Source organism: Apostichopus japonicus, chromosome 15, assembly GCF_037975245.1.
Source record: "Apostichopus japonicus isolate 1M-3 chromosome 15, ASM3797524v1, whole genome shotgun sequence".
In the NCBI taxonomy this organism is placed as follows: domain Eukaryota; kingdom Metazoa; phylum Echinodermata; class Holothuroidea; order Aspidochirotida; family Stichopodidae; genus Apostichopus; species Apostichopus japonicus.
In genome coordinates, this window is record NC_092575.1 from 23,645,052 (window position 1) to 23,657,377 (window position 12,326).

The 12,326-nt window shown below is 38.1% G+C and overlaps 1 protein-coding gene and 1 long non-coding RNA gene across 7 annotated transcripts in view; one reads left to right on the top strand and one right to left on the bottom strand.

Annotated features, from left to right (window-relative positions):
• Window positions 1-3,586: 3,586 nt before the first annotated feature.
• On the bottom strand, window positions 3,587-8,626 carry LOC139980967 (uncharacterized). The gene is made up of 2 exons (XR_011797749.1): window positions 7,728-8,626; window positions 3,587-6,606 (listed from the first exon to the last, which is right to left on the bottom strand). It is a non-coding gene; the product is annotated as an uncharacterized lncRNA (long non-coding RNA).
• Window positions 8,627-9,181: 555 nt separating this feature from the next.
• LOC139980963 (uncharacterized) overlaps window positions 9,182-12,326 on the top strand; it is a 101,599-nt gene continuing 98,454 nt past the window's right edge. For 2 of the 6 annotated variants that reach the window (XM_071993033.1, XM_071993034.1), the window contains exons 1-3: window positions 9,192-9,330; window positions 11,403-11,571; window positions 12,060-12,137. In XM_071993033.1, the coding sequence (XP_071849134.1) occupies window positions 12,118-12,137 (20 nt within the window). In that variant the 5' untranslated portion in view covers window positions 9,192-9,330; window positions 11,403-11,571; window positions 12,060-12,117. Of the gene's footprint in view, window positions 9,331-11,402; window positions 11,572-12,059; window positions 12,138-12,326 lie in introns of all 6 variants that reach the window. The other 4 variants (XM_071993038.1, XM_071993037.1, XM_071993036.1 and 1 more) reach the window with 4 other exon arrangements.

Consider the following 12,326-nt stretch of genomic DNA (forward strand, 5'->3'; position numbering starts at 1 on the left):
ATGTAAAATGGCTCATCGTTAGTAAGCGTAATATCAGCCTCATAATTTGGACAGTGAGATAATTCACCATAAAGAGAAAATGCATCTCTACGTGAGTCTAGAAATTCATATATGCTTTCTGTTTCTGAAGCATTCAGAATACTTTGTTCCAAATTAATGTTATCTCTCATGATTTCCTGTTCGGATTTGGAAACCAGGGGATCATCGGCTGTCAAATGTGGATAACGATGTAAATTATATCGTGTAATTGCATCACGTTTCTCTTTGGAGTCAGAATTGGTTCGAAAAAGAGACGGTTTTTCGATGTCTCTCATGACATTGAGAAAATCTAGAGAATCAGTAGGTATGTCTTCTGTGACCGTAATGATATCTGCTGAATCTAAATGAGCCACTGTGCGAGAAGGATGCAGACAAAATTTCTGGTTACCCATGTTCCTTAGTAGAATCTTTGTTCTACCTTTATGCATTTTCACTAACATTCGTGAAGGACACATACGAGATATTAGAGGAAACGGTTTAATAACCACATCTGCATTTCGTGCATATAGTGGAAGACGTCCCTGTACAGTAATGTATCTTTGCTGACCTGGGTAAATAACAAATCTCTGCACTGGCCTAAGGAAAACTTTGGCTTGTTTAATTCTAAAACAGTTTGTGGTAAAGTCCAAAGATCCATTCAATTCCTTCAGAGTTTGACTACCTAATATTAAGTCAATACCTGTCAGGTTTGCAGCAATTAAAGCAGAAAGCTGAAATTCATGACCCTGAATTTTGACCTGAAATGTTATTGTGCTATACGCATGAATAAACTGACCATTACCCAACTTTAGTTTTACTACATCAACTGAGACTGGTTGTATAGAGGATAAATACTTTGAATTTTGCACTGTAGAAGAAGAAATGATAGAGCGTGTCGCTCCACTATCAAACAACAATGAAATTCCTTTACCATCATGTAAAGTACCACTTACAAAATTACGTGTGTCCAGTCGAATATCCACACTACGGTCGTTCCCTGTATATCTAGAACTAGGAATATTACTATTCTTCCAAATAGTATTTGCTTTACATTTCGATCTTCCTTTACTTGGTACATTGTCTGGAGTCACTGTATGATGAGTGCAATCATAAGTGCTCCCTAATGAAAATTCTGTGTTGGTACTTTCTTTACATTAGCCTCCATTTCATGGCTTAGGCGAATTTGGCAATATTGTGCAAAATGACCTCGATTTTGGCAGTAGTAACATGTGATTGAAGGATTAAAATACGGTAACCTTCTCCTGTTATCATTTCGACCTGTCCTAGGACCACAAGAATCACGAGAACTATATCTTTGCCTCATATCTTTTGGATTGTCTTGCGATTCTGACCTACTTGACTGATCAAACTTAGTTTCTAATTCCTGAATTTTGGTACACAACTCGTGTATCTCAGAAGATGCAGAAATAGTAGGAGCCTAAACAGAAGATGCTTTGTCGTGCATTGCCATAAATAGTTCGGAAGAAGCTGGGGGTTGACTTTGTATTTGTAAGTCAAAATAGCACTGTACTTTCATGACCAAATCTGCAATTGTTGCTTGTGGTGATGCAGACATTTAACACTGCTGAGCGGCATTGCAAAGGCAGGGTCGAGATCAATTTATCTCTAATTTTGTCCTCGCCATAATTTAATGGTGCTGCAGCCTTGGAAATTTTGCCCAAAGAGCTTGAGCTGTATCACCTGGCGTATAGCTTAATGCATGAAATGCCTGTGATTTAGCGTAGGAAGAAGTGCCTGGACTGAAACGAGCAAGGAATTGCTTGCGCAGATCAGCAATAGTTGAAAAATTTTTTGTTTTCAATCCAGAGTCTGGCTTGGCCTTTAAGTGTTCGCTTAAATATGCAACATATTTCATTAAATTCTTCCGCTACAGGGGTGGTTTGGGATGGCAATTTATGCACCTCTAAATAATCTTCAAATCCCAAATAATGAGCTTCGGCTAAATCTGCATCAATTACATCGCCCTGAAATTGTGATGGCAAAAAATCAGTGGGCCTATGTTTCTGCACAACAGAGGTCGAAGTTTCCTGTTCACTGACGGACATTATGCCGCATACAATCCTAGGCTAGTTATGAGTATACAACATGAGCCTATACTTAATTGAACACACTATCGACCGCAATTAAATACAAATAACAAATATGCAATACATGGACACGATTAAAATAACTTATCGGTACACTCTGATCTCAAATAGGGGTTGTTGGGATACAAATTGGCATGATTTCACTCACCCTTAACTAAGAAAGTAAGAACTGGTAGTGGAACTGCAAACGATGATTGAAGTCCCTCGGTTAGCAGTAGTAGTAGTAGTAGCGGCAGGTAGTAGCAGGTAGGCCTACATCTCGTATGCTGCAGATTCGTTCGCCGTTAACATCGGGTCGCGTGATTTTTTTTCCCAGGATGGTTGTGGGTAATTAACATAAAGTAGGCGTGCCGCTATACTGGCAGATATCCTCAAAAAGGAAAGGTAAATAGCGACCTTCTAATTGTGCTCCTATGGCAACAGAGGTTATTTACCATAGTGTTCGTACGTGAATTGATATAACACTGGAAACATCTAGGCCGTGTACGTACGCGTGTGAAAAGACCGTACAAGATCATTTCACCGCAAAAGGCTAGGGTTACCAGTGATGGAATTTCTTACGTTTTCTATAAACTGACTTACAGGAACCTTATCTTTGGTTTGAAATTACATCTTTGACATACTTAACAATATCTGCTTAGTTACAATAACTACTTGGCCGTAAAGTTGGCCTTTGTCAGCTTTGGGTCATTTCGAATTCTTTTTAGCCTGAGGAGTGAGGACCGGTGTTATTTGTTGCATAAGGACTTTCCTTACGTTCTAAAGCAAGTACCAAAGAATCATCAGTCTTTGTTCCTGTCTTTGTTCCTGCCCATATCCCATACGATGCCCATATCCAGTCGACGTACGTGTGATTCGCACTAGCCTTATTTTAAAGTCATATAGGCTAGGCTAGTACAGTGCATGCACGCGATATCCAAGTTGTTGTGTGATGTATGAAGCAGTAATGTATTTGTAACAATAGTACAGTGCATAGGTCATATCAAACTTTCCTGAAGTAATCCTACTGCACATGTGCGCTGATTGAGACACGCCTCCTTTATGGTAATTACCCACAACCATCCTGGGAAAAAAAATCACGCTTCCGGCATCCGTTGTACAGGCTTAGGCTAGTATAGGCTGACTTCCCTCGTAGAGTGTTTCAGTTAGGCTAGGTCGTGAACATACGTTGTGTTCCTCGTTAGGTCTTCGGGCCAAAAAAAAAAAAATCTCCTGTTCGTTATTGATCGTAACGAACGAAAGTTGTGAACAGTTCCGTTACCGTTTTGTTCCTGAAGAAAGCAACCGATCTCCACCATGTAATATTGTGACGAGCCCGGCTCCTCCGATAGTGATACTATATCGGGACTCGCGATAGAAAGGTACTGGGATATCTTGATGCCGTATTTATGCTTCTACAGGAGATGTCTCGAACGGAAGAAAACAATGAGTTCACAGAAAAACAATTTGACGAGATAGGATTTGATTGTTGATTCGGTATAATTTCTTCTCTGTCGATTCTCTTTACAAATAAAACTAAATTACAATGATTTGACTTGACTTGACTCCGTCAATTAAACAATTAGAAAGAGTGATGAAAATGGTGACGAAGCAATGACGAAGCGACGAACTGATCACGGAGCGCTGACGGAGTGATAAATTTCTGACGGAGTAGGTAAACTTTTGGCCCCATGCCCTTTTATACCTTACTTCTACCATGGAGCTATAAACAGAAGGAGAAAACCCACTTTGAAGTATCATTGTAACCGACAAAATTTGATCGCCATAAGTAAACATGCCTCAGGGCACAAACACGAGTAAAGCCATCATCAGCTATTACGTAATCCTGGTACAAAGGTCATTTCGTATATAGCGTCCCTCGCAACATAACAACAGACACTCCGATCCTAACGTATATGTAATTGAAATAGTATATACACAGTACTCATGTATGTTACGTTACGCGTACTTGTGAAAATTTCGATCAAAATATATCTTTTATTTCTCACCGAATCATTCGAAGATTCGTACTTAATAATTAATTGTTTATCTCAGCATATGTTTCATCGCAATATATGAACAAGTAATGGCGAAATAGGTACTTCCAGTCAAGTATTTTCCGATAAAACCTTTCTTCGTTCGTTAGGCAAATAACGTTAGCGCTGTTTGTTATTGCATTGGGAACCTAGTGTTATAAATTAACAAAATTAATATAACACGAAACATGGCTGCCAGAAAACTTTGCATCCGCCGAGGACATTAGAAATGTTCATGCTACAGGATATAGTTGAATTTATGGTGAAGCTGATGATTGAAGAGTTTGAGAGGCTGGATGTTCCAGACGACATAAATTTGGAAGATACATTAATTGTTGAAAAACATGAGGAACAATTTCTAAGATAATTAGCAGGTTATGTGCCATTTGCCATTAAAAAAACGTTACATGAAAGTTAAGCTTTATAGCAGTATGCTTTAATATTTTTACAGTGCTTAAACTGTATGTCTGTTGCAGGTGAAGGTCACAGTTTTTTGGATTACACTAAAGCCTGGGTGGAAAAACAAAATAGAGGTGGATTACTCTTAGTTAATGATAATATTTTCATGTTTTTCAAGACTGGAATTTCAGACAAAGCAAATTTTAAACATGAAGACCTTGCTTATTTTGAGAAATAAAAATGTGAAAGACCATCTTCTGCAAAAACTTCTGCAACACAAGCCAGTTCAAGTCGGTGGGCAGATCTTGTTAAAGAATTGTTAAACGAGGACTTAAGTGGGCAGTTGCTTCAAATTTCATACGTTTGTTGTTTATTGGGTAAAATTAAGAGTAAATGCTTTTGTTAGAATGTACATGGAGATAAGTTAAAAATAAAAGGAAGACTTCTTGTGGCAAGAAAGGAGAAAAACCATTCAGAAAAGAATTGGCAAGTGAAAGCAAGGAGTGAAACTGAGAGTAACATGATTGGTATCTATATATGTTGATTTTATGATAATTATGTTGTATACTTACATAGTTTGTTTGTTCTTTCCATGACAAACCTCATCTTTCAAGCTTATAACAAGTTTACTTTAGTTCAGAGAAATATAGTGGAACTAGAATATTGTCAGTTTTGTACAAATTAAAAGTTTAAACTTTGTTGTGATTTGTTTCCTTGTAAATTTTATTGATGAAGGTCAAAGGTGACACATGCTTTCTCTTCAACACCACCTACTGTAGGTCTGGTAGGTAGGACACCATCCGCTCTAAATTGGACTGGCAGCATCGCCACAGTGACAACCACAAAACTCACCTTCGCAATATTAACACCCTCTTGAAAGAAGCACCATAGCTCAGCATGGACGATTTCATCCCTTTCTTTCTCTGTTGGCAAAGCTTACTAGCTTAGTCTTCTCTACACCCCCAATATCCTCACCAGCATTTAGAATCCTTCCCACAATTTTCGCAGATGCCCAACTCCCTATCTCTCAAAAGTAAAACCCTCATACTACCTTTGGCATTTGGAGCTCCATAAACTCACCATCAATACCATCACACTGGCTCCTTCTCTTGACCCACCTTCACTCCTTAAGACACCCACTAACCCCTCCCACCCCACTACCTTCCTAGGCTTTGTGCCAGCAAAATTAAAATGTATTTAGCTACATGAGTTTACTTATATGGACATAATTCGAGCACAAAATGTGATTTTAATCCCCAATGGGCACAATGTAACAGCCAGGATGGCACCTCCTTTTAGTCGCTTGACCACTGCTCTCTGGTTGACAACTTGACTATTCAATGTTATGCATATGATTATAAGGGCACCTTTCCCTACACTACCTTTGCTATTTCTTTCATCATATTGCTAAGCAGTGTAAACTATAGGGCTGTGAAATAATGAGAGCTGGCAAAAAACAGAACAGCAAGTTAGAGTTCCTTTACTGTATATATTGTACTAAACAAAAGGAAAATAAAACTACTTCACAATATAACATGAAAACTATACAAGATCAAATCACCACATTGTTATTTAAATATACTGTACTAGTTCCACCAAAAAATAATCTAGAGCACATGGACAAATGACAATGTTCTTCTAGCAGAAATCCCCACTTTAAGTACTAGTACAAAGGTACAAATAAAAAATTAAAATACTGTGAAATAAATCCAGAACAATAAAATCAGTTCGAGTTCTCTCATTATTACAATTTACCAGTTCCACGAAAAAATAAAATAAATTCTGTTACTTCATATGGCAATGTACTGAAAAATTGTTCCATACATAAAGTGAAAAAGTTGGTTGAACTGCAATCTGCTTCCTCCTCTCTTGGCCTTTTGCGGCAGTAACTACATAATGAACTGATTGCCTTGGAACTTGCAACCATCAAGGACAAAACATTGTGCCCAATATCCAAGCATGGTAGCCCTGTTTAGTTTTTGGTGCCTTGTCACTTGGGATGGTCTTTGAGCTGCCACATAATCAGCACAATGTTCTTAAGCATTCCCGATGGGCACTAGTCATACCTTGAGAAAAAGAAATGGCCAAAGTGTAAGCAAGTTAACATTATGTTTTAATTTACATGCAGGCCTACTTTTACTTCCCACATAAAATCAATGTTTTTTTTCTAAATGGGTCAATAAACTTATTGAATAAAACAGAAGGAAATCTTTCTTTTGAGCATCAATGGTACTTGATACTTATACTATTTCTTTTCTTTATTTCTTTTCTTTTTTCGACCTGTGTAAGCCGAATTTCCTATTGTGGACAATACCTTCTAATTCAATTCAATCAATGCAGTGATGTAACACTGTGGCCCAGTGCAGTCAGTTCTTTGTAGTACCGTAAGAGACATAAATACAGTATTTTATTGCACAATTGCAGTTCAATCCAATGCATCTGGTTTGCAATGGAATCTACCTAAACTCCTACTTTATGAACATTTTCAAGAAGCCAATATAGTCAGGACAGGGGCCTGCACATAACTATTTAGAAAATTATCCATATTTTCAAGGGCCATGGGCTTAGAGCCTGCATGGATTTGTATTTTTTATTTACTGGTGGGTAGGTCACATTGCCACAGCAGCAACTACACCGGCCTACACATGGTCTATGTTATGTAACTTAATCCACTAGGCCCAATCTAGCCCAGGGCATGAGCCACAAAAATATTAGGCCAATCGAATAAATATAAATCAAGCAATCGAACAGAGATTCTTCTTTTGTTGGATACTGACCCAGGGTTACTGACAATGTTAAGGCTTAATGTAGCCCTTGAATCTCATTTAAGTGTTCACAACATGTCTTACAATAAGTATTTTCATTCACACTTGAGATTGGACAAGCAAGGGACTAGTAATATTATTATTTATATTATAGGCCAAGGCTCTCGACCCTAACAGTAACACTTATTATAATTAGGCCTAGCCTATGGCCAGTGGACTACAATTTTAACCCTCATGAAATGGGCTAATGTTCATATATTTTGAGCATCATTATTAAAATCACTTTAAAAACAATTACTCTTTGACTGCATCCGTGTCATTGTGCAAGTTATCACAGACGCCATTTTGTGCAACCTGTAATTTCGGCAGTCAGAGTGAAAATACATAGCAAATTCTAAGTCGAATAGCATTTTCGTACATACCCGTACACTATCCTGTCGTTGTACACTGTGAACAATAGGTCGTCCTAAGCACATAACACGATGGAATTCTATCCGGAGATGTCCGGAAAGCGAGAAAATCCGCGAAAAACAGGGCAGTTTTTCGGTCGAAGTCAGTAAAATCTGAATCTTGAAAAACAAGGCTAACTCAGTGCATGTTTCGTACAACGATATCGGGTTTCTTTTAGACCAAAGATATAGCTTTTAGCGTTGGACTTAATCAGATTTTAATCTCGAAGCTGTCACCATGGCGCTAGAAAACAGAATTAAACATGCACTTGACGCACTTTGAACTTTAGTACATGCATATTCATAAGCTTATTTTTACACAACCAGTCGTTTTCTCCATTTGCGGCGGTTACAATGATGCAAGATCAAAGGAGCTCGCGCGGTCGCTTCGCACTGCCCGATGTAACATGATCGCTACTGATATTAGTCGCGAAACTCAGCGGGGTGGTTAAGGCGATGATTGATTGTTTTACGGACATTAGAGAGTGGGTTTTCTCCTTCTGTTTATAGCTCCATGCTTCTACAAAATCCCTCTGCGCACAATCAGTAGGCAGCCAATAACCTGACCATCCTGTATTAACTTAACGATATAAAAATAAGTGCACTGGCACTGATCTGCCCTGATTGGTTGGGAGTTTGGAAGTCCATCCCCTTTCTATGGAAACTTCCATACCACGTGAGAGAACCTTCTCGAATGTTCCACAGACATAATGGAATCTATTTTGGGAAAAGGCCCTGTACCAAGATTCAATAAGATAGTTAAAACTTCTCGTGGGAAAACTGAATCCATGACCTAGATAAATACATAAGAGGCCTGTAAGGTGTCTCGATGGAGTGTTTCGGTAACATCAAAGAGATGGTATCACTATTTCATAACAGTGACTACACCCCGTTGGGACAATTGTTTTCTATACTGTATAGTGTCATGTTCCGCTTCGGAGCACTCGTATTGTCAGTACGAGCAGTATTAATAGCATGTTTATATTAGGTCAAGGTTAGGAACCTTGTAATACCTGGCAATACCAGTGCTTTGAGAGCATGATATTGGAGTACAGTTTAGAGAGGTATTAGCATTAGGAAATTTTCTTAACTGGCTGGTGACAATAATAAATGTTGGATATCGAACAATGACTCCGCAGCTGCCACATTGAGTATCGAAGGTTTATTTTGTACCCTTCAAACATGGAAGAGAGCTAAAGTTCAATCAGTATATCTATTCATATTTTGTCACTATGTGTACTCTATTGCGTGTGTTTGTACATTATGTGTTATAAGGTAATCCCACTGCTGGTTTCATTAGTGTATAGTAAACATAGAATATCACAGGCAACGCATACCTAACATATTGATGCCTATCTATACTATGAGTACTCTGGAACGTTCTTTCAAGTTTTGTGAAGCGCGATAATATTAATCTGAGTCCAAAGGCTACAGATAGGTCTATCACACGATTGAAAACGAAAGTTTAATGAGCGCATTGGAAGCTACAAAGGTACTGTATCATTACAACCAGACAAGGAAGTACAACCGACAATCCATATCAGGAACTGTAGCAAGCGCCATCTTGTACGGGAAGGTAAGTTGAAAAATCTGTAGGTATACAGTAAATTGAACAACTTTAAATAAATTAACAACTTGTGAACACGGATCCTTTTAATTATATTCTTTACAGTAGACATGATTCATTCAGGGGAATGATATATATGTGATATGGGGTATTCTCCTGCTGGTTTTGTTAGTGTATAGGTTACATAGAATATCACACGCGGGCAAAATTACGATGCATACCTAACATGCATACCTAACATATTGATGCCTATCGAATGTTTTTGGAGATAAATGTGAAATACCTGATGGTTCTTCATCATTTAGCCCACAATCATGATCATCTTAATGCTTTGTGCATAATTTTCTAAGAAAACGATGAAAACTGCAGCGCGTCAGGGGACTAACATCATTGGACCCCATTAGAGGGACCCTACGCCCGCATGGCTATGTGCCCCGTGCCCCTCGTCCCAATCCCTCGCTCACACTGTCGCCCCTGGCACCAGCTTGAACTACCCTAAGCATACGCTCATTAAATATTGCTCTCATTTTGTTCTGTCCGCCCCGCCCTCTCAAATGTCTGACAACGAAAACCTCTAACTTCTTTCCAGCGAACTGAACTGAAACTGTAGTTAGCTAACATAACTTTTCGTCAATTATTTCGGCCTATCTTTGAACGGAAATATAGGCTATGATAACAGCAGTGTAGCAAGTTCATCTTAAACTGTAAGTTTATAGATAGACGAGCAACCGGGTACTCTTGTATTGTTCTTTTCTTCACTCTTTAGTAACTACCATGACAGCATTCACAACAAAGCACAACATAAACAGTTACACTCTATGAGCATGTCAGAATAAGTCTAACCTATTGGGACTAGTCCTCCGACATAAACACTTACAGTATATGGGCATGCCAGAATAAGTCTAACCCATGGGGGGGGGGGGGTTAGTCCTCCGACATAAACACTTACAGCATATATATATAGTCCAAAGTGCTAGATAACGTCAGTGTTGGCTAAGAACATTCGGAATTAAGTATTAAAGCAGTAGAATACATATAGGTTTATCTTAAAACCCGGTATACTCTGCACAGGGCTTACCATGTTAATTTTATTTATTGTGTCCCAATAGGAATGGAAGTTAAGGCTTGACTCATAGAAGAACGAAGTTCATACAGGAAGCTCGGCATCTTTCGCCTGCATGTGCACTGACACATACAATGAACCAATTTTTGAACATATTTTCATCCACTGTATTCCCTCCCGTCTGAATTCCCCAACCTTACTCCCTTCCCAACTTATCCAAGAGACCCAATATACTCTGATGTGAAACACTTCATCTCCTTATATTGTCAGGTTGCTATTTTGAATAATAACGGAAAACCATTTAGAACTTTCCAATATTCCGTTATCAGATAAGACTATATAGGACCGTTGACCACACAAGTCGGCCGTAAATATATATGAAAGGCGTTTGAACATCATTCGTGCATTACTGACTTATGTTGGACTTCTTAGACGACAAATAATAGTGACCCACTTGCTCAATGGAAGACAGATTGAGGAAGAGGGAGTGAAATATCTCAGGCTATGTGATTATCTCGATAATCTGTAGACTTTACAGACAGATCAACTGTATTGATGTACTCCAACCCATCCGATCCCTCTCCTCCTCTCCCCTCCTCTCCCCTCCTCTCCCTCCTCTCCCTCTCCATCCCTCCTCCCCCTCCTCTCCCCCTTTTTGAAGTTCGATGTTTTAATTAAGTACGTCATAAAATTCACGATAACACTCAAATAGATTCAGTATAACAAAAAGGAAAAATCTCACCGAACTGCTTTAAGTTCAATATTGACTTAAAAATCACGCGATATGGTTTATATTTAAGAGATCAAGGGTAAGTGGGCGTAATTTATTATTTTATTCCTTTGCTAGACACCAGCTCAAATCAAGCCTGCCGTTCTCTCTTACTATAGCAGTTATCCATCCATTACCTCTTTTGTGCGACATTCTTGAGCGTTTATTATCTTATATTCAGTCGAGAATTTGCTTCATCCTCTGATCAAAGTCACAGCATTTCGTTTAAATTTTTTAATTATCTCAAAGGGCTCTCTGTTTGAAATTTGTGTTATCACTGCACGCTTCGTTGACCTGCGACCAGTGACTCAGCATAAAAACGGATCGAATTATATCAAGACCAAGTATATATTGAAGACCTTTCGAAGAATACTAGCTGTTCCTCACCTACACCTGTCTAACACAGACGTGTGTCATTGTAAGTAAAAAAAACATTTATGAATTTCTATCAACAGCACTGCAGTGTAGGGAAATAAAGCTAATTTAAACAACAGGCCTGTACGGGATATTTTAATATTAAGTTTAATTTCTTTAAAGAAATCTCCACTTTTGACCATCATATATGTGAATTTATATAGTTTTCTCGAAATTTCAACTGTTTTCTCACGATTTCGTCGTCTTTTTCGCAATCCAGCATAAATTAAATATAACTGTAACGTAAATTCCAGATTGATCGTACACAGTGTGCTTTTACAATCGGGGATGACCAGAAACATAATTTCATCCATCATATTAAATTAATTCAAGGGTGCTTGTTAAACATCAAATGAGGCAGCAGCATTCACCCAAAAAAGGTCCTCTTTCCGTTCTGTTTATTTCTGTATTTATTGAGATATTCCTCGATAAGAATTTTTTTTTGGGAAAGTCATATTTGTTTCTTAAGAATTTTTCTAATTTTATTCGCAGATCAGGACTCCCGCTGTATTAATATAACTCTCATAGACCTAATTAAGCACATGTGAAAATGGCCACCACGAAAACCTCGTAAGTGCCATTATTTCTTTTATAAAATATCCAAATATGTATATTCTTGGCAATTATACATGACAGATATATGAAAAAAGTATTGATTATTTGTTTACTTAACAATCACCTAAAAATATACAAGCAATGTTGTAAAATGAAAATCTTTCGTAAAAAGAAGTCTTGCATAAATGAAATGTTCGTTCCCGA